The sequence below is a fragment of the Tasmannia lanceolata genome, unplaced genomic scaffold (genome assembly GCF_043159265.1).
Source record: "Tasmannia lanceolata isolate RefF3 unplaced genomic scaffold, GAP_Taslan_0.1 ptg000008l, whole genome shotgun sequence".
Classification (NCBI taxonomy): Eukaryota; Viridiplantae; Streptophyta; class Magnoliopsida; order Canellales; family Winteraceae; genus Tasmannia; species Tasmannia lanceolata.
The window spans coordinates 27,994,896-28,017,257 of NW_027518685.1; the positions used below are offsets into that span (position 1 = coordinate 27,994,896).

At 40.2% G+C, this 22,362-nt stretch overlaps 2 protein-coding genes and 1 long non-coding RNA gene across 4 annotated transcripts; 2 read left to right on the forward strand and 1 right to left on the reverse strand.

The window, feature by feature from the left end:
• Positions 1 to 14: 14 nt before the first annotated feature.
• Positions 15 to 11,687, reverse strand: LOC143885049 (uncharacterized). 2 transcript variants are annotated; one of them, XR_013253125.1, is made up of 4 exons: positions 11,412 to 11,687; positions 10,864 to 11,238; positions 2,549 to 2,645; positions 15 to 280 (listed from the first exon to the last, which is right to left on the reverse strand). It is a non-coding gene; the product is annotated as an uncharacterized LOC143885049 (long non-coding RNA). The 2 variants fall into 2 exon arrangements; XR_013253124.1 differs by lacking the exon at positions 15 to 280 and adding an exon at positions 1,177 to 1,537 and having other exon boundaries at positions 11,412 to 11,686.
• On the forward strand, positions 11,198 to 15,182 carry LOC143885047 (cytochrome P450 76M5-like). Its single transcript, XM_077389005.1, has 3 exons — positions 11,198 to 11,701; positions 13,519 to 14,022; positions 14,456 to 15,182. Exons 1-3 carry the CDS (start codon positions 11,252 to 11,254, stop codon positions 15,173 to 15,175), a joined length of 1,674 nt encoding a protein of 557 aa, XP_077245120.1. The 5' UTR covers positions 11,198 to 11,251; the 3' UTR covers positions 15,176 to 15,182.
• A 3,706-nt stretch (positions 15,183 to 18,888) lies between these two features.
• On the forward strand, positions 18,889 to 22,286 carry LOC143885052 (cytochrome P450 76M5-like). The gene is made up of 3 exons (XM_077389008.1): positions 18,889 to 19,468; positions 19,944 to 20,438; positions 21,520 to 22,286. Exons 1-3 carry the CDS (start codon positions 18,992 to 18,994, stop codon positions 22,144 to 22,146), a joined length of 1,599 nt encoding a protein of 532 aa, XP_077245123.1. The 5' UTR covers positions 18,889 to 18,991; the 3' UTR covers positions 22,147 to 22,286.
• The last annotated feature ends 76 nt before the right edge of the window (positions 22,287 to 22,362 follow it).

Here is a 22,362-nt window from a genome sequence, read left to right on the forward strand (position 1 = left end):
AAGTTTTAGAACTTAGCCATAAGCATAAACATAAAAAGAACATCAGGATATGCTTTACAGTATTCTACCTACTTTAACACGTTATGACTTTAATGGAAGTGTATAAAAAGTGTTTGACATATATCTTCTAAGTTCTAACCACCTACCAAATGCCTTGCCGCCAAATTCTCTCATCCTTACTACCACATTGCCTCGAAATCAAACAAGGGCTCTTACTATTAGAATATTCGTTACAAAGGCCAAAAAAACTCGAGTGGCGTTTCAGGCTGTGAATACTTAGCTGCAATACAAAGTTACAAACTAAATTTATGAGTTGGTTTTCATATCTGCAAAATTGGAAAAAAAAATGCATACAAACAAATGGAAAATAACTAGACAACAGGTTATATAGGAAAGGGGTTTCAAGTCACCAGATTTGTAACAAATAAAATTAAGAGAAATGGGAAAAACAGCATGGAAAAGGGTTTAGCATATGCAAAAATGAAACAAATTCATAAAAAAAAACATAAGCTAGAGCTACGACAAGCATCAGAGAAAGATAGAAGCTGATATTACACTGAGTATTAAAGAACAGACTGGAAAGGTTACAATACCAACCAACAGCAAATGGAAAATAACTGGACAACAGGTTATATAGGAAAGGGGTTTCAAGTAACCAGATTTGTAACAAATAAAATTGGGAGAAATGGGGAAAACAGCATAGAAAAGGGTTTAGCATATGCAAAAATGAAACAAATTCATATAAAAAAACATAAGCTAGAGCTACGACAAGCATCAGAGAAAGATAGAAGCTGATATTACACTGAGTATTAAAGAAAAGACTGGAAAGGTTACAATACCAACCAACAGCAAAAATATTATAGTCAAGTGTTGCCAGAAATCATAACTAAAGCAACTTAGTGGTTACCAAATTGATTTGGCCTAAAAGTCATAAAAGAATACAATTTTATCAAGATATCCAGACATCCTACTATAAAGCTTCAAGGTTGTCCATCTTAGAGCCCTACACATCAAACCAAGTAGAAAGATCCCTAGTTACCTTATTTAGTAAAGCAACATAGTAGTTACCACATGTAGCATTACATTTAGAGCAATTGTGTGTGATTTGGAGAACTTGTTGCCATTGGTGGAAGTGGACTACGCAACAGCTGAGGTTGCTTTAGCAATTGATAGATGTGGTGTGTACCTAGCTTTCTTTTTGATGATTTATTGGTTAACACACTTGCATATCAGCAAGGCATTTGAGTTGTGTATCTAATTTCGTTGCTGCCAAATAATTAGAAACTGAGGAACCTTAGGGAGGCAGCAAGGTTCTAGATCAAGTACTAGATTACATAGTACCACAAAGAAATTAGATCAGTGGTATGCAAGACATATCACATATGCAAAAAATATTATGATAGCTCTCTAGGTATTTAAATATGCAGGTTCAGTTGAAAACACTGCTCCTCTCTCAGGTCTCCTAATGCATCACCGAGTGACTCCAGCACCAGACATAGTTCGCATTTGTTTACCATGTAGATCACAGCTCATTTACCTGAGTTTGATATAAAAATGTAAGTGTCAAATAGGCACACACCATGTTGCAGCTTTTATACACCTAACATGGTACAATCTTGAGTATGAGACAGGGTCTGGTATTCAGGCACGGCAATCACTAGAAAAGAGAATCCATGATTATAGATAAAACTCGTAGCAACTAACATGGTACAATTTCATGAGTTTGTATCCAAGGACATAATATGTCTCAGCATAAAGCCATTTCAGAAAATAAACAGGGGAGCACATAAGCATCATGTGCATATTATTAACAGAGAAGTTAACGCATCCAATTACTGTTTGAAAAGAAATATGCATTTATTCTTGGCCTACGTTTATAAAAGCAAACAAAGTTTCATAAAAAAGCATGCAATGCCCCTCAATGAAAACAATCAATGCCCCTCAATGGAAACATGTATATATGTGCAGGCACCTATGCCAGTAATTTTGTCTTCGCACAGCAAATGTAGTTGTAAATAGTGTTGCAGTAGATCTAGCAAGACCCCCGCATATTAGCTACAATGAGATCAGTTCACATCATTCGCAGTAGATCTAGCCCAGCTCGTTTGACCCATTACGATCCTTGGAGGATCAAGATCCCAGATTTATAGATTGGACGGGTGGATTAGATCCACTGTATAAGATACAGGGAGGATTTACATCTTAGATATGGTATGAGTGACGAACGGAAAGGGGTTGAACCACTTTGGATATCTTCTACAATTAAGTAATGTCACACCCCGAACTAAGGGCCTGGCCAGGCATGTGACAGTGCCGCACACCTGCCAGTAAAACCCGCAGACATGCAAGGCTAGAATATCAAGCAGTTTTCAATTCCTTTAACCCAACAAATAACTTGTTCAACCCAAACAAAAATTCTTAGTCTTCAATTTTGTCATAAAAGAATAACTAGTCAAATTAACCATGAAGGTCATCTCACCCCCTTCCCATAAAATAAAATAAAATAAAAGACCTATACAAGATTCATCTGTCTATTAAGACTACTCACTGAATCAATAAGGGAATAATAATAAGCTACAACTCAATGGTCCTTGCTAATCCACGCGGATGCTCCCACAATCCAGTGCAAGGTCAGACTTCGGGATCTGAAATATATAAATAATAACGGGGTGAGCTCAATGCTCATCAAGTCATATGAAGTTCCCTGACGGGTCTAAGCATGCCAAAAATCCAAGAGGTTATGCAGGATATTCAAATTAAAACATAGCTAGAAAATTAGAAGAAAAGGAATCAGCCTTTCATCAAAACTTCCAGTTTTCAAAACCAAGAATGGTGGAAATGTACAATGCAATCCATGACTATCTCATGTACCCAGGTTGTATGTCTTAGGAACCCACTGCTTTAACTGGCAGCAAGGGGGATTCTTTTTGGAGTCGTCATTCCTACCTTTCCTATCTTTCAACTACTGTAGCCAATAGTAGGGGATACATAAGTATGAAACATGGAAAACCACTACAGATCACCGATGGTAGTCGGTGTTAGAGGCACTCCTCAAGATACAAGTCGACAGGACCAACGTTTTCCCTCTCATTGGCGGGATCTGCTCAGACTTTAGACTTATGAGATGCAGTCCCCAAAACAATCATTTTCATAAAACCCATGTATGATGAGCAAGACAAGAATTCCCATGCATGATGGAGTATGATAATACAAATCTCATGCGTGAGCAGCATGATAGTAAAACCCATGCAAGGCTCCATTCTAATATAATGCATCATCAATATGCACAGTAGCAATACAGGAACTTTCATGCATTTGCAATTCATGAACAGTATTCATTAAGTATCCAAAATCTCATGCACGATCATCAATGTAAACCAAAAGTCTAAATACAGGGCATGCCAGGCCCTAATTTGTCAAATACAAGGGTATTATCATATTTTTCAAAAACAAGTGTGGATAAGCTAGTTCAGGAAATCAAAAGTACTGGGGACCCATCATATCACTTACCTAGACTGAAACTTTAAATTTTTTGGGCTCGAAATCCAATTCACCTATCATTTAAGATCACCTTATAGTTAGAAGAGCCTATAGGGTGTACGCCTCAAAACCGAGTGCAAGAAACGCACGCAAAATGGAGAAATCACCAAAATATGAACCCATCGCCTAAAACCCCGGTCGATCGGTAGACCAACTAACTGTCCGGATAATCCTTGAAACAAATTCTCCCAGTCGGTCGACCAACCCATCCCTCGGTCGACCGATCAGGGCGTTCTGGGTTTTTCCTAGAATGCGATTTTCATCTTTTTTACACAACTTTAAGGCCCTGTTTGGATGCCAATTGCAAGGGAGCCTTAAGCAATCCCCAAGCAAAATAATGCACTTTTTGGTGTTTGTTTGCCAATTTAGCATCACAATCCATGGAGACTGCCAGACAAGAATCATAGCTAATTATTGCTTGGTGATGTGGCACCCATGAGCTCTCCTTATATCCTCCATGCCTCATTTCTCCAAAATGGTAAAATTCTTCAAGTAGATTGGTACCAAACACCCTCTGCTTTTTCTCTCTTTCTCTCTCTTCCCTTTCTTTCTCTCTCTCTCTCTATATATATATATTGGTAATGACAACCCCTCCCATTACTTACGAGATTGGCAACCAAACACCACTTATCACTATTCTATCAGGTAAATCCTTATTAATCAAATTGTTAGAGTTACTGCCCTAAAAACCAGTGTGCGTTGCCTATTAATTAATAAAATGATTCATTTCATAACATTCTTGGGTGTTATTTAAATTAATATGTGGGATGTGCTTATTATTTCACACATATTTGTCCTTAGGGAGCAAAGTAGGAATCTCATGCTCAAGGATTCACAGATCCTAGGGAGCAAGAAGATATAGAATTTCGGTTCTTTGCAGACCTTAAAAGTTCATAGTTGGGGTCAAGATTGGAAATCTCCTCCTGTACACAACTAGCACTAGTCTTGCCTACATGCACGTGGAGTGGGGTGGCTTATCTAAGTCACTTGGGTAGTGGAACCTAAGCAAGAAGAGTGGGTGCGGCGATGTGATCGCGCACTGAACATGATCACATTAGAATAGCCTGTGGGCAGGAGATAGTAAGGCTATTCTACCAGACAAGACCCTTTACATGTCCTTCGACCTGAGGGGACATGTTGGTATGTGGGCTCGTCTTTCCGTCTTAGTCTATCTAACAGTAGTTCTAATAAGGATCACCTATACTGGAATGTTGGACAAACCTACGAGGTTAATAAGGATACCCTACATGGAATTCTTCGCTCGGTTATTGGGACAATATTTACAATTTTGGTCAGAGCAGTAGGCTATAAAATTATCTGGCCAGGTGGATTTGATAAAAAGGTTTATCAAAATTTTACAAAGTATGTTTTGAAATGTTTTTAGCAAATGCATTTGCAGGCCCAAACTGCTTGACTAAAAGGTATCCCACGAGTAGGCTAAGGAGGTAGTCTATGTCCACCCTCCGTAGGACCAAACTCAGTAGATGTGGAAATGGAAAAGAGACTTGCACATATTAGATGTGATTATGGGTATGATGATTTGACGGTTATCTTCAGAATTATGTCTCGATGGAGGCCACTGATCCAATGCAATTGTAGTTTTAACTACGAAGCAAGATCGCAGTGGGCCCACCATTGGGTTCTGCAGGATCGACCATTAAATCCCTACAATGATCCCACTCACAACTCGAATGACTAGTTTATATGTATTAGATAGGGGTCCTGCATTTATTGGATTGTAGGAACGAACTAGTTTCGTCGCATTTGACGCAAAGGGATAGCTATATGTAGTTCTAATTAGGGCTGCAACAGGGTCGGGTTGGGTCGGGTTTTTCAAAACCCTAGCCCAACCCTGGATCCCAATATCTCGGACCTGCCCTGCCCTGACCCTGAGTCAGGGCTGAAAAACCTCAACACATGGCCCGTCCTACAGGGCTCAATGCTGGCCCTGGCCCGCCCTGATTGGGCAGGGCCGGCCCGGCCCTAATTGATCCTAGTGCAAATACCTGTTAAGAGTGCCAAAAATAAAGCAACCACTTATCATATAGAACAAAATGATCAATAAACAGAGAAAGGGAACAAAATAAGACAATATGAATTCAACAACATGACGGGCAACAGAGACAATTAATAATAATAATCTAAAGAAACACCAATCCAAGATAATAGAAAACATTAGCAAAAGAAACATGCATAGATGGTTCAATTCTATAATAGAAAACTTAGGGTCGGGCAGGGTCGGTACCCGAGGCATTAACCTAGAACCCGACCCGACCTAAGTCAGGGTCTAAAAAAATGAACCCTGACCCGCCCTCAGGGTTGGAAAATCCAGCCCTGACCCTGTTCGGGCTCAAGGCGGATCAGGGCGGGTCAGGGCTGACAGGGCCAAACTTGCACCCCTAGTTCTAATGGTGTATGTGCACTCCATGACACAATTGGTATACCAAGTCGGTTAAGTGTTAACCAAATGGGTATTTTGGGAATTAAATATTATTTGGATGGAGTTTTAATCCTATTGGATATGAGCTTTTGCATATTATTTAATTGTAGAATTAAATGGAGATTTTGATTTAAGTACAAATCTTAGTGGGAAAACACATAGGACGAAATCCTAGTGGGCCACATGCAAAAACTCCCCATAGGGAATCAGCAATTTGATTTGGTTATTTGAATTAAATAAAAATCTTATTTTCTATTCTTGTTGGAGAAAACGTCAAAAAGAAATATTTGATTGGGAGAGAGAAAGAGAATAAAATGGGGATCTTTAAGGAGATCTTTTTGAAACCAAATAGCAACCACTTTATTCCCTAAAAGAAAACATGCCCAACTGAGAAGCAAAAACGTGTGGTGATTTTCTAAAAGGAATCTCTACAAAGCTAGTTTCTATTTTGAAAAAGTTGATTGACTAGTCTTCCAAAATAAAGAGGAATGTGAGAGAAACTTTAGGGTAAATTTTTTACTATAAAGCAAACTCTATTTAAATAAATATGGCATGTTTTCTAAGGATTCCCAACCTTGCAAAAAAAAAGCCCAAAATTCTCCAATTTCTCTCTTCTTCTAGTTCTTATTTTCTCTCTTCTAGTTTTGTGAAAACTACCAAATCTCCATCAAAATAAATTGATATTCCCATCCAAGGATCTGATTTAGATCAGATTATATCAGAGAACAAGAGTTGTTCCCAACCTTTTATGCAAAACAAAGGATTCCATCAGATCAACTTGCGGTGCCTCTGCGATTAGATTGTTCATGGCCGTTCGAGGAGTAGATCACGCAGAGGTTCCACTTCACAACAACAACTGAGGTAATTTATATTTTCTATGTTTTATTTTGATCAACATCAGATCATCTAGACCCGAGGATTCCTGGGCTATGGACAAAATTGATGTAAAAATTTTGTTCTATGTGATTTTTAATTTCCCTACGCGTAGCGATTTCGCCCAGGGATTACAACCCTTCTAACACAAACATTACAAAAGTTTGTCTCCTCCCTATTGACTACTTATACCACTAATCTACACTGTAACCGTCTGTATCCAAATAAAGCCTAAGTGGCTATAACTCTCTCAGCATATGTCAGAATTGATCGTGGTTGGATCTGTTGGAATCCTCATGATGAGGGGATTCCATCGGGTCAAATCCGGTCACCGGAAAGTTTCTGGATGTCGACAGTGGAGAAACAAGGGTAAAATCTTCAAACCTCCATATTTTCCTCACCGGATGTCAAAAAGAATTTAACCCGGACTCAATGGAATCCTAACAGCAGGGAGATTCCAAAGGATACAAATAAATGGATGGATTCATGCCAGGTTGACGATCGGAGACGGAAATATGGCAAAATCATACCCCTTTTTGAAGAAAAACACTAAACACGAATATGCTCGCAAATCGAAGGAAGATAGACTCATTCTCAGTGAAGTTCTTACCTTACATCAGATTCTCGGCGGCCTTTCTTTTTTCTCCAGGAATTCATTCCGGAGGAATGCTAAACTGAGGGGCGCCCTTGCAAAAAGGGGATGAAAGGGCGCCCCAATTGGATCCACATCACCATAGTGCATTTAAAATAGCATAAAAGTCAAAAGGATGTTAAATGCACTGTGCTGAAATGGATCCAACGGGGGCGCCCTTTCATCCTCTTTTTGGAAGGGTGCCCCTCAGTTTAGCATTCTTCTTTCTTCTGATAACGGGAAGTTAATCTTCCATTAGTTTTTATAGTTAGGCTTTAGGAAATGACAAGGAAATTGGATTTTGTGGGAAAGTTAAAAGGAAAAGGAGGGTCGGTTAAGATGGCAGAATCGAAAGCTAAATGGGTAGCATCAGAAAGATGGCCTGGGGATTGGCTTTGCCCAATTTGTGACTACTTTAACTTTAGATGAAGGAATCGATGTCAGTGATGTCACCAGAGCAAATAGAAAACTGCTCATCTTCCAGTCGTTACTCCTATCTTCTCCCAACCTCAGAAGCCATCGTCTAGTGCCGAGGATGAGGGCAAGGGATGGCCTGATTCCGGAAAGATCCTGACATCTATTGAGGAATGGATTCTGACTTTATCTATTTTAGGGAAGGAAATGGAAATGCGGACTGACATTTTAAAGCCGTGTCTGATTGGTAGGAGAAGGGATAGCAATGGGACCCTGGATGATCTTTGGAAATGGGCTAAAAGCTTCTGGAACATTCCTTCTCTCAGCAAACCCTGTGCTCTAGCAAAGGATGAAGTTCTTTTCATGTTTGATTCCATGGACTTGGCTACAAGAGTTCTGGCAAAAGGTCCTGAGGCATGTGGAAGCCAGTTGCTATCTCTTTTTGCTTGGCATAAGGATTTTGTGCAGGGAGCGGAAGAAATTTGGGTTAATTTCTATGGAATCCCATTACATGCTTGGGCTACCTCCGCGGTGGAAGCTTTAGGAAAAATCTTTGGCACGGTTTTGGAAGTACGGATGGAAGGAAAGCCAGTCATTGTATGAGCTTTGTGTCAGCTAAAATCCTAACCCCTGGATGGAAATTATATCGTCCTTCTACCCAGATTCGGATACTGGGTGATTGCTTCACCATTGGAATCGAACTCTCCTAATCTTTTGAAAGCATCGAGTCCCAATTGGGTTTGCATAACATTGCCCCCAAAAAATCGGGTCGTTCGAACCCGATGATTCCGTTGGTTCCACCGGTTCTGGCTCCAGTGGCTGACCCGCTTGTGGGCCAAGCTCAGGGTAGAGGGCTGCCGGTGATCCCGGCAGTGGACAATGGGTTGCCGATTGAGTGGAGGAAGCCCTGCAGGAAGACCGTTGACTCCTTGGGATCCATCCATTCAAATTCAAATTTCAAATCCCCATCAAAGAAAAAGGCGGTGGTCCAAGGCTACCAAGGTTATGGATCCCTCAGGGATTGATGGAAATCTCTTGGGATATGTATTAACACCAAAAGGGGCTTTCAGGCAGAATCCAAAGTCAAAGAAGGCTCTGGGCATTATCAAGAAAGGGACCTCCGGATCGCGCCCTTTCGTTAGCAATCTGGATTTCTCTACAAAGCCTTCCTCAGGAAGCCATTTGAAGGAAAAAGAGGTTGAGTGGATTCCTAATGTACCGAATATTTCCCTATCTTTTTCTAGGGCTTGCCTCGCCCTGGGGTGATTTGAAGTTCTTGAATCCCTCCTTCTTCTGTCTCGATGGAAGCTAGATGCACGGTTGTTTTTCGGAGATTGGGAGCGTTAATGGTATCTTTGACTGTCTTAGTATTACTATTAGTGTTAAGTTGAAAGGTTTGTTGGTTTAGGGAGGGGGACCCCACTGTAAGAGGGGGAATTAGAGAGAAGAAGGTGTTCTTTTAACAAATCAAAACTGTCTGAAGTGACAATTGGATGGAAAAGGGCTTCTGGGAATTTAATTTATCATTGAAAATGGTAATTGTAAGCGGTGGCATCCCTGAATGGGACGGTAATCATGATCAGATATTTTAAAATTTATAAAGGCGGCGTGGAGCAGTATTTCCCAAGAGATCTATCAGAAAAAAATAGAAATAAATCTGACCTCATTAATGCTCACCTTGCCCCACACGTTTCTGTGGACAAGTGGGGTTTTAATATTGGATATCATTAGCAGTCTCTCTCTTAAAAAGGCGCCTCTTACCCGGGAGATTTAAAAGAGAGAAGTTCCTGTCTTTTCAGCTATACCAAAAATGGAGCAGGAAGTTATCTCTTCCCCTTCCTCCAGCTCTACTAGTCGGAAAAGGAAACGATATACGAACCTCACAGAGTTGGAGGAGGTTCTCTTCAGGGTGAAGGCAATGGTTTATAATGAAGAGAAGGCTTCTAAACTTGACCCTACTCCAAGGGAAATTATCAAGGATTTCCTTAGAAGGCAATGGAAACTTTTTAAGAATGAGGCCAATCGAAACGCTAATGAGTTATTTCGCTTAACTGGGTCACACAGCATAAAGAAGACCCACTCACCTATGCACAAGCACCCTTTCTGTAACAAATCGCTAATAGATGAGAGGAGATTGAGATGTATTAGGTGGGAGGCAGATAAGGCAGTGGGGATCAAGAAACTGGAAGAAAGGATTGCTAGAAAAAAGGTTTCCGGAATCATGGAAGTAGTCACCGAGGACCCTCCTGCCTTCATCTCAGAAGAAGACGAGCTGGAATTTGAAATTGAATCTCTCTTAGGGATTCTGGAAAAATGTTCCGCTTGATGATGAATTCATAGGGGAATTGGTCCTGGGTCTTCTGTAAATAATCAAGCTTTTTGGTAGGGTGTCATCAGGGTCTTCGAGGAAGGCCTATCATGGTGATAGGAACTTCTTTTCTGTATTCAAGAGTGAAGATCACAAAGATTTTGGTGGAAGTATAAAAAGGTTTTTAGAGGAGGGATCTTCTGGGAAGATCGTAAAATTGGAAATACTGCTGGGGTGCGAAACATTTAAAGGGAATGGGGAATAGTTTTTGTTTTTTGTTCCTTCAGGGGCCTGGAGTTATCTCCTAAGTCATCATATGATGTACTTATTAAGGGACTCCTTGTCCCTTCACTATGTAATCTACGTATGATTTGGGGTGGACCATCCGCCAGAGGTTGGGCCATTAGTAGGAAGCCACTACGGCATTTCCACAAACAGTAGGCGTGCTTGGTTCAGTAGGGGTTTAAACATGAATTGGGTTCAAACGAAAATAGCCTAGGAAATCGCCTTCAATAAGTCTCTACGTACTTTGACGTGAGGATCTTCAGCACATACAATAAAGACATCGTCAGCACTTAGAAAGAAAAAACACGCCATGGAAGTCATGTTGGTACCGTAACAATTCTTCCATTGGAGATGGAATGACTCTTGACTTACCTTCTTGACCGTTACCTGGGTCTATATTTTATCCCTCTCCTTCACTTCCCCACGACTCAACTCTTTCAAAACGTTGACTCTCCTGCAAAAAAAAAAAATGGCAATCTCTGACCCTTTTTGTAGAATTTTTGGTTCCATTTCCAAAGCTATAGACGAGTTCACGATAGCAAAACCAAGTCATGGAAGTCATGTTGGTACACTTTTTGTAGAAAAAATACAAGTCATGGCAGTCATGTTGGTACCGTAACAATTCTTCCATTGGAGATGGAATGACTCTTGACCTACCTTCTTGACCGTTACCTACTTACCTGGGTCTATATTTCACCCCTCTCCTTCACTTCCTCATTTCTCAACTCTTTCATTACATTGACTCTCCTGCAAAAAAAATATGGCAATCTCTGACCCTTTTTGTAGAATTTTTGGTTCCATTTCCAAACCTAAAGACGAATTCACGATAGCAGTTTTCACATTTTCAGTTGCAGTGCTAGTAATTGCTTGGTATATATGTTTAATAATCAGGAAATGGAGAGAAGGGGGTCTAGAATTACCTCCAGGTCCACGAGGATTGCCTTTGGTTGGGAACCTTCTGTCTATCGACTCTGAGCTACACCGTTACTTTGCCAAATTAGCTCGAACCTATGGTCCGATCATGAGCCTTCGACTTGGAAACAGGCTTTGTGTGGTTGTGAGTTCCTCAACAGTGGCAAAAGAGATCCTCAAAGACCATGACACCATTTTTGCTAACCGAGACGTGCCGATTGCAGCCCGAGTGCTTTCGTACGGTACCCAGGATATTGTGTGGTCTGCCTATGGCCCACACTGGCGCATGCTCCGCAAGGTATCTTACAAGGAGAAATTTATCATGGGTGGGTCATGGGTGTAGTCAATACCCCATATTTTTTTCAAAAAAAAACGTTGGCACTGCCCAATCCGTAGGATGATGCAAACCGTTCATTTGTTGGGCCACAACGTAAATAGGTTCTGCCACAAAAAAAAAAATCATTTCCACATGATGATCCTAACCCTCCCATCTATTGAAGTTTTCATAATGTGCAGTCCCTCTAGACATGATTTTTGGGGCACAACCTATTTACCTTCTGGCCCAACAAATGGTCGGTTTGTATCATCCTATGGGGTAGGCCGTAGTGTGGGATCTATTGAGGTTTCTAGAAATGTGCAGTCCCTCTATAGATAGAGTCTCGGGATTTTCCTACGGAAATGATTTTTGGGGCACAACCTGTTTACGTTGTGGCCCAACAAATGGACTATTTGGATCATTCTATGGAGTTGGCGGTACTTTTTGAAAAACATGGGTTTATACGGCCAACAATCATATAATTTCCTATGTTACAAGCATGGTTTTAAATTTCGACCGAATTTCGGATTTCGGTGGAGATCGACACCGAAACCACAAAAAACCGAAATGTTCATTTATTTCGGCCGAAATTTCGGTTGAAATTCAAATATCATTTCTATTTTCATATGTTTTAGCAATTGTTTCTTGGGAAATGAAATCAACTAATACGGGTTTGAACTGAGGATCATGGCGCTATGACTCGGCCTTTGTACCTTCAAAGAGTAGTGGTGTTTTTTTTCATGGGCATCGTACTATGTAGGGGTCGTTGGCTTACTCCATGGTCTTAATTGTTTGAAAACTCCAACATCTGACATTAATAAAAAGTGAAGACTCTTTTGGTTAACTGGACTTACATCTTTTCCTTTCAGCGCATGTGTCACTCCAAGCTGTGCATCTGTCGCATCAGGCTTTTTCTTATTTTTTTAAAAAGCAACTCAAAAACCCTGCTCCATTTGGTTGCCGGTTAAATTTTTGTCCCAGGAAGAGTTAGTTAAATTTTGGTCCCATCCCATGTTTGGTTGCCTTTTAGCACTAGGTTTATTTTAATCCCACTCTTGTAATGATTGCTTGTGGGGAGAATTTTTTAATCCCACTTTTGTAATGATTGCCTTTTCATCCCATCCCAAGATAACCCCAGGAACAAAAATAAACTCAGAACCAAAAATAAGCTTGAGAAGAATTTTTTTCTACCCAACAGTTCAAGCAACCAAACAAAGGTGTTTTTTTTTCCCACCATAATCCGGTCAACCAAACATGGGATTTTTATTTTACCAGGATACTTCTAGGACTCTTTTTTCCCACCTATCTCCCAGGGTATTTTTTTTCTCCCAGATAACTCCCAGAAACAAAAAAAACCTGGCAACCAAACAGAGCTGTTTTAGTTTTAAATTTAATAAAATATAGCTTTTCTGACATGCTAGCCTGAAGCTCGAGACATGTGCCTTTCCTAATGCAGGGAGTAGACAGCTAATGTTGCCTACCAAAAAAAAAATAGACAGCTCGAGACATGTGTCTTTCCCAAAAAATCTGTTTTTGTTTTAATTAATTTAATATTTCATCGAAATTTCAGTAATTTCGGCCGAAATTTAATATTGAATAAAATATTGGTTTAGATTTTTGTACCAGATTTTGACCGAAATTTCGAAATTTCAGGGTCCGAAACCGGTACCGAAACCGAAATTTTAAACCTTGGTTACAAGTATAAACTTTTAGAAAATGTTTCGAGATTTCAACACTTCTATAAGCTGTGATTTAAGGCTACAGATTAATTGGTCGAAGTTTGTATTGTTTCTAACAAGGTATGTGTAAGAGATTTGCTAAACAACACAAACCTTGATGCTTTCAAAGCTCTCCGCCAACACAAGGTTCGCCAGATGGTTCACAACATCTATACCAAGGTTGGGACCCCAATTTTAGTGGGTGAGCATATTTTTGAAACCATTTTCAACACAATTACAAGCATGCTGTGGGGTGGCACGCACGAAAGTAGGGAGAGCAGCACAACTAGTGCTGAGTTTCTACAAGTGGTAAAGGAAGTTCTTATACTTTTCAACAAACCCAGCATTTCGGATATTTTTCCAATTGTAGCCCGGTTTGATATACAAGGAGTCTCACGACATGTGAGGAAGCTTATGATGTGGCATGATCGGTTCTTTGACCGAATCATAGATCAACGGCTAGAATTGGGTAGAACAGAATTGAAGGGAAACGGGCAAGAAAGAAAAGACTTTCTACAATTACTATTGCACTGCAAAGAACAAGGAGAGCCTTTGACCACTACGGACATAAAGGCCTTATTCATGGTAATTCTCTTTTGAAGAATGAAATGCCTCTAATGCTTTTTAGGACTGTTGTGGATTACCTTGTTTTGGATTCCATTCACCCCAATGACATGGAAGGAAAGGCTTATTGGACCCAAAGTTTACCTTCTTGGGAATTTGCTAGGCAATTTTGGGGAAAGCCATTTTGGGGCTCACAGCCTCACTTTTTTAGCATATTTTGTCTCATTCATTTAGTTCTTCTGAGGTAGCTGTTCTCTCCTGCAAAAGTGAGCCGTGAAATGCCTTTCCACTAAATTTCCATCAAATCCCAATAACTTGATTTTGGTCACTTGTATTTTGAGCAAAGTAATTATTTGGGTCCGGCCTATTAACACCAATTAGTTGAAATTGTTTCTATATTAGGTTTGATACCCTATAGCAAGTTGCTTACACTTCTATTTGTAAGTTCTAACAGGACTTTGTGTATGCGGGAAATGAGTCAACAGCGACCACGCTGGAGTGGGCAATGGCTGAGATGATAGACCACCCAAAAGCAATGAGAAGAGCCCAAGAAGAACTAGACCAAGTAGTGGGGCTGAGTGCTACAGTAGAAGAGGCCCATTTGTCTAAATTGCACTATTTGAGCGCGGCAATGAAGGAAGTCATGCGATTGCATCCTGCGGCCCCACTGTTAGTACCACATTGCTCAAGCCAATCATGTGTGGTGGGTGGATATATGGTCCCCAAGGGTGCTCAAGTCTTGGTGAACGCATGGGCAATACAAAGGGACCCAGAGGCTTGGGACAAGCCCTTGGAGTTTCAGCCTGAGAGATTCTTGATGACTAGTACCAAATTCGACTACAGTGGTAATAATCTTCGTTATCTTCCCTTCGGGTCAGGAAGGAGGATATGTGTAGGTATGGCTTTGGCAGAGAGGTTGGTAATGTATACATTGGCATCACTCTTGCATTCATTTGACTGGCGTTTGCCACAGGGAACAAAGGTTGATCTCTCTGATAAGTCTGGTATCATTCTAAAGATGAAGACACCACTTGTTGCAATTCCCACGCCGAGATTATTTAAGTCAGCTTTATGCCTAGGAACAAAACTGAAAGCCGCTCCCACTCCGAGATTATTCAAGTCAGAGCTTTATGCTCCCACTCCGAGATTATTCAAGTCAGAGCTTTATGCCTAGGAACAAAACTGAAAGCCTCTCTCTCTCTCTCTCTCTCTCTCTCTCTCTCTCTCTCTCTCTCTCGCACACACACACACCAAAATATACTTATGATACTATAATGTATTGAAAGTAGTATGTAACAGATATTTTAGAACTTGAAATTTTCATAAATAAAGGAGATATGGCCCTATCATATAGGTACATTTGGAGCTCTAATAATTAATGCTCCGATAATTATAATCTCTTAATTTATATAGAATTTTGAGTCCAATAATTAGATTTGGACTTACAATCGGTTCTCACAATTTAAAACAAATAGGGCCTTAGACCAGGAACCAACATTGCTCCAATGCTAATAATTTATACTCTCTCACAAATAATTCTTAATACAAAAATCTAGTGACATAAGATATAAGAGAGTAACTTCTTAGGAAGGGATTTGCTAGTGTCCATCGCAAAAGGCATTTCGTGGATGACCTGTTGCATGTGAGAGCAACCACTTCATGTATCAAGACAAACTCTGCTGAAAAGTGAGCATGTATGGTTGCTCTCACATGCAACAGGCCATCTATGAAATGCCTTCTGCAATGAACGTTAGCCAATCTCTCTTAGGAAATGCTATTTAAAGTACATACACATGAGCAATATTGTTGTTCAAAGCACATATTTTATTTAGGTACATAGGAAACACTCTTTAGTCTCTTCAGTGGAATTTGTTGTTGTCATTGTCATTGATGCATACATTGATTCTTTCGTGATAGTGGCAATAAAACCAATGACAGATGTAGGCAGGGCAACCGCACCATACTCCCAGTTGGCAATAACACTAAGAGGTCAACACATTTTATTTTCTTGCAAGACAACTCAACTCAACTCAACTAAGCCTTTGTCCCAAACTAGTTGGTGTCAGCTAATGAATCCTTTAGGAAATTTTCATGAAGAAGGTGAAAGGATCTACCCGGCTCAAATTGTCTAATTCTAATCCTAACAGTAGTTGGGCTTGTCTACATGGATCATTTTCTTCCATTTTATCCTATCCAATGTCATGTTCTCTGTTATGTTCCTAGCCCTCAAGTCTTTCCTCACGGTTTCTACCCAAGTTGTTTTCGGTCTGCCCCTACCTCTTTTTACTCCATCAACCTGGCACGAGTCACTTCTTCTCACTAGAGCATCCAAAGACCTACGTTGGTTATGCCCAAAACATCTTAAGTGGTGTTTTCTCATCTTCTCCTCAATTGGTGCCACGCCCACCTTTTTACAGATGTCTTCACTTTTAATTCTATCAAACCTTGTGTGGCCACACATCCATCTAAGCATTCACATCTCCACTACACTCATCTTATGCACATGCTGCTTCTTGGTGGCCTAACATTCTGAGGCGTACGTCATTGATAGCCTCACAGGTTGTCTTATAAAATTGTCCCTTCAACTTGGTAGGTATTTTACGATCACACAGAACTCCTGAAGCATGCTTCCACTTCAACTAACCTGCTCTTATTCTGTGGTTAACATTCTCTTCAATCTCTCCTTCCTTATGTAGGATTGAACCAAGATATCGAAAGATATCCCTCTTAGGAACCCCCTGTCCTATCATATATACATCATCGCCCCACCTCCTTACATTACTAAAGTTGCATTCCATATACTCTGTCTTAGTCCTGTCCAGTCATATTTTCTTGCAAGACACACACATAAAACCCGGTGCACCAAAAATGTAAGCAAAGCAAGGCCAAAGAGTTAGATGAAGGAAGTCCCACGTGGCTAGGGGGATCGACACCACCTATCTCGTAATTAATACTCTTTAATACATTATATAAAATCCGGCCACCAATAATAATAATTATTAGGGCCCCAACTGGAGGATAATCATGTAGATGTGGCATTTTTTTTAAGGTGGTGATATTCACACTATTTTTAAATAATACAACTCACATCTTTATGTTTCAATTTTCGGATTGTTATTTGAGGGTGTTACAATTCTCAAATGGAAAGTTATATGGAGACTCCTTATAGTAACTCCCTTTGTACAATAGAGATTTAGAAAAGCATCATCCAACTTAAGTAGAAATCCCGAAGATCAGGGAGTGAAAAAGAGCAATCCGGAGAGGGCAATATTTTCTACCAGGGCAATGCATGATTTCTATTAGGGTAATGTCCTATCAAGTAACACATGTTTCCTATTCTTGTGATTCATATTTTCTCTCGGAGTATATAATGTATCTTTCTCATCTTATGAGGGCAATGCACATCTCCTATCAAGTTAATGCATGTTTTCTGTAGGATTCTATGACCCTGTTTGATTTGAGGATTGGTTTTACGTGGGATAAGCACTTGTCTCGCACCCTTGCTGACAGGAATAGCCTGTTCTGCATTATTTCTATCCTTTGTTTGTAAACATTTGTTTTTCATCCTGAATTATATTTGTCCACTGTTTATAAAAATTGTCTTACATTTCTTTAGACGTGGCTAAAGAAACCGTTGAGAATATTAGAGAGGCTAAAAATTAGGGACATGATATTTATCCCAAATAACTACAATCCAGCGTAAGTGAAATTCCGCCTCCCTGCTGGAATTTCATTTGTGCTTACTTTTTGGGATAAAACCGCGAACGAGGATTGTTAGGATACGGGACAAAGGCCCACCAAATAACGAATTACGATTTATTTGGAGTTTAGTGTTATCCGGGAAAACTAAACCCCGAATCAAACAGGCCCTATATGATTTTACAGACTCAAACAGTTCATAAATCCATTAATCAAGAAAAGTGATATTGGCACTCTTAAATGGGATTTTTTGGTAATAAGTCTACTTTAGAAAAAGATCTTCCCATTTGTCGTTGAACACTTGTTTTGTAAATAGACTAAATAGTGTTGATTTAGGAAATAATTCTCCAAACATCCCTTGAAGCCCACCCTTCATTAGCCTTTATTATTGTTATTTTTTAAATTCCGATTTTACCCTTTTAGTAGCATACCAACAATGTCCAACATATGACCGAAAGAAAAAGAAAGAAATGGGTGGGGAGGGGGATGTCAATTTTTTGGTAATTTGGGTAGATTCCAATTGTCGGTGCCTTAAAAGCCCTCTTCGATCAAATTTTATATATACTAGGAGTATGCAGAGGAAGAGAGAGTATCATTAATTCCCTAGAAAAAATTCAACCAAAATTCCTTGCTTTTAGAAGAATTTGGTTTAAAAGTAAGAAGGATGCGATCATTTCCAAAGGATGACCCCAGCCTTCCGATCTACAGAAGAACTGGTTGTTACAGAAACCTCCAGAGATTGGAAGGATGGGATCACCCTATGCAGATGTTTTTGGAGTACAACCTATTTACATGGTGCCTTTCAAATGGATGGTTTGGATCATGGCGTTAGTGGTACAGTACTTTTTGAAAAATACTGGACCATAAGGGCTTACACCATATAAAAACTCAATTTTAAGATCGTCAAAGTTACACCTGCCATGTATGAGTATGCACTAGTCTAGCCCAACTTTTCTCTTAAGACGACTGTCCAATATCCAATCCCATATCAATAGATTTCCATAAATTGAAAGTAAGGTCGGTGATGTTTGGATTTTTCGATTCTATTTAGTCGTGACAAACGGCCTCAGCTTATCTTCTTAAAAAAAAAAAAAAAAAATTTGTCCATTTTCCTATTGGACATAGAATAATATCTCTTGACTTGTCCATTCAAAAATAAATAACCATGGACTTGATGTGCTCTGAAATTAGACTTTCTTGTCCCAATACCTACTACTTTATCTTATCCCTCCCCATCACTAATGTCTGGTCTTTTTACAGACCTTCTTCTTCCTGATTCCTGCTAAAAAAAATGGTGATCTCTGATCTTTTTGGTAAAATTATTGGTTTCATTTCCAAAAGGTGTTCATGGTGGTGGGAGATCCCCAGTTCAAGAGACGAATTCACAAAGGCAATTCTCACAGTTTCTATTGCGGTTCTAATAATCGTCTGCTATACATTTTTAATCAGGAAATGGAAAAAGGAAAGTGTAGAATTGCCGCCGGGGCCACGAGGTTTGCCTTTGGTTGGGAACCTTCTGTCTCTCGACTTGGAGCTCCATCGGCACTTTGCCAAATTAGCTCGAACCTATGGTCCAATCATGAGCCTCCGACTCGGAAGTAAGCTTTGCGTGGTAGTGAGTTCCTCAACAGTGGCAAAAGAGATCCTCAAAGACCATGACACCATTTTTGCCAACCGTGATGTGCCTGTTGCAGCCCGGGCCCTATCATATGGTAACCATGACATTGTGTGGTCTCCGTACGGGCCACACTGGCGCATGCTCCGCAAGGTTAGTAACTTTGAGTTTTTATATGGTGTAAACTCGTATAGTTCCGTATATTTCAAAAAGTATTGTGTCGGCCACAAGGTAAATAGGTTGTGGCCTTAAAAAATCTTTTCCATAGGATGATCCCAACCCTCCTATCTGTATAGAGATTTTCAGAACATGCAGTTCCTCTATAGATCGGAGGGCTAGGATCATCCTATGAAAGTGATGGGGGCACAATCTATTTACGTTGTGGCCCATCAAATGGACAGTTGGAATCATCCTATGCTGTGGTCGTATTTATCACCGTTGTAGCTGATTTGGAAATCTAAGGATCTGATCTAGTTCCAAATCTCAACTGCAAATGTGAGAAATCCAAATCTAAATCTTGTGGGTATCCAAACGTGGCCCAAAGAATTTTCAAGATTGCAACACTTGTCTAGGCCTTGATTTAAGATTAACAGAAAAATTGATGGAAGTTCATATTGTTTCTAACAAGGTATGTGTAGGAGAGTTGCTAAACAACACAAACCTTGATGCTTTCAAATCTCTCCGCCAACGAAAGGTTAACCAGATGGTTCACAACATCTATACAAAGCGTGGGACCCCAATTGTAGTGGGTGAGCACATTTTTGAAACCATTTTTGGTACGATGACAAGCATGCTGTGGGGTGGCACGCACGAAGCTGGGGAGAGCAGTGCTGAGTTTCGCCAAGTGATGAATGAAGTTGTTAGACTTTTCAGCAAACCCAACATTTCCGATATTTTTCCAATTCTAGCCCGGTTCGACATACAAGGAGTCGTAAGGCAATTCAGGAAGGTTGTGTTGTGGCATGATGAGTTCTTTAACCAAATTATAGATCAACGTCTAGAATTGGGTAGAAGAGGAGAGGAGGAGAACAGGCCAGAAATAAAGGACTTTCTACAATTACTTTTGAAGCGCAATGAACAAGGAGACCCTATGACAACTGCCCAGATCAAGGCCTTACTCATGGTAATTATCTCTTGAAGAATGAAATGCATGCAGTATTTTTTTTGGCTGCAGGATAACTCTGCCTTCCACTGACTTAATCGAGGATAAAGGTTAGTTCTTAACAACAAATCGGTCTATCCCATCCATGATTAAGCTAACATGGTTTTTAGTGGATAAGGTTATGTAAGGATATGAGTTTGATTCTGAGGAAAGCCATTTTGGGGCTCACTTTTGCAAGAGAGAACAGCCACCTCAGATGAATTAAATGAGTAAGACAAAATTGTGAAAACGTGAGCCTGTGTGCCTGTTCTCTCCTGCACAAGTGAGCTGCGAAATTTATGACAATGCTCACATAAGCCAATTAAAAAAGAAAATGGAAGGTGAATCAGTGCACTTACCTAAACATGGTAGTGCCAATATCAATAGCACATATATAGGGAAATAATATACTGGCTCCTTCTTTTACTTGCGACATCCCCTCTAGTGTAAAAGAGTAGTCATAAGTACCCCAAAGAGGAATGCTAGCCTCAAAGATGCCCTTACAAAAACGGGGCAAAGGGTGCCCCCATTGGTCAAATTCCATTAAAGACAGTTATGATTGTAATTTCTGTGCTAGAACTCATAGCACCCCTAAAAGCTAGCCATTAGAAGGAAGGTGCCCATTCACTTATAAGTTATAACACATCCCCATCCAATTCACTTATCCGATGTGAGACTATTTGCTTTTGCATGGAACCCCAACACCCTTTGCTACCTTTTTGGCCAGGACGCCTGTGAATCTAGCTTTCAGAGAAAGAAAGAAAAGAAAAAAAGAAGGGGCACACAATTTGGTCGGACAAATGGACATTGAAAATACTGCAATCAAATGCGCACAAGATCCAGTTTTGGATTCCATTCACCTGAATGACATGGGAACGAAAGCCTTATTGGACCCAAAGTTTACCTTGTAACTGGACTAGATCGGATTCTGGTCACTTCTATTTTCAGCAACTAATTATTTGAGTCCGGCCTATTGACACCCTTATTGCTTTGAAGTTGTTTCGATACTTTTGTCAATATCCTATAATAAGTTGCTTACAGTTCTGTTTGTAAGGTATAACAGGACTTTGTGTATGCGGGAAATGACTCAGTAACAACTGTCCTGGAGTGGGCAATGGCCAAGTTGATGGACCACCCAGAAGCAATGAGAAGAGCCCAAGAGGAACTAGACCAAGTAGTCGGGCTGAGTGGTACAGTAGAAGAGGCTCATTTGTCTAAATTGCACTATTTGAGCGCGGCGGTGAAGGAAGTCATGCGATTGCATCCGATTGCACCACTGTTGCTACCCCATTCGCCAAGCCAATCATGTGTGGTGGGTGGATATATGGTCCCCAAGGACACTCAAGTCTTGGTGAATGCATGGGCAATACAAAGGGACCCTGAGGCCTGGGACAAGCCCTTGGAGTTTCAGCCTGAGAGGTTCTTGATGGCTACTACCAAATATGATTACAGTGGGAATGATCTTTGTTATATTCCCTTCGGGTCAGGGAGGAGGATCTGTGCAGGGATGGCTTTGGCAGAGAGGTTGATTATGTATACCTTGGCATCACTCTTGCATTCGTTCGATTGGCGTTTGCCAGAGGGGACAAAGGTTGATCTATCTGATAAATTTGGAATGACTCTAAAGATGAAGACACCACTTGTTGCCATCCCCACGCCGAGATTATCCAACTCGGAGCTTTACGCTTAGAAACAAAATGGTAAGCCTGTGTCTCCTGTACACCAAAATTTATGATCTGTATTGTATTGGAAGTAGTGGGTGAGCAATGTTATAGAACTTGAAATTTCCATAAATAATGTAACTAGCTCACCTCTTTCTTTATCTTACAATACCGTTTGAAGCTGTTTTTATTCTCGAATGAAAAATGATATGCGGACCTCTTCTATTCCTTCCCGTTGCAAAATG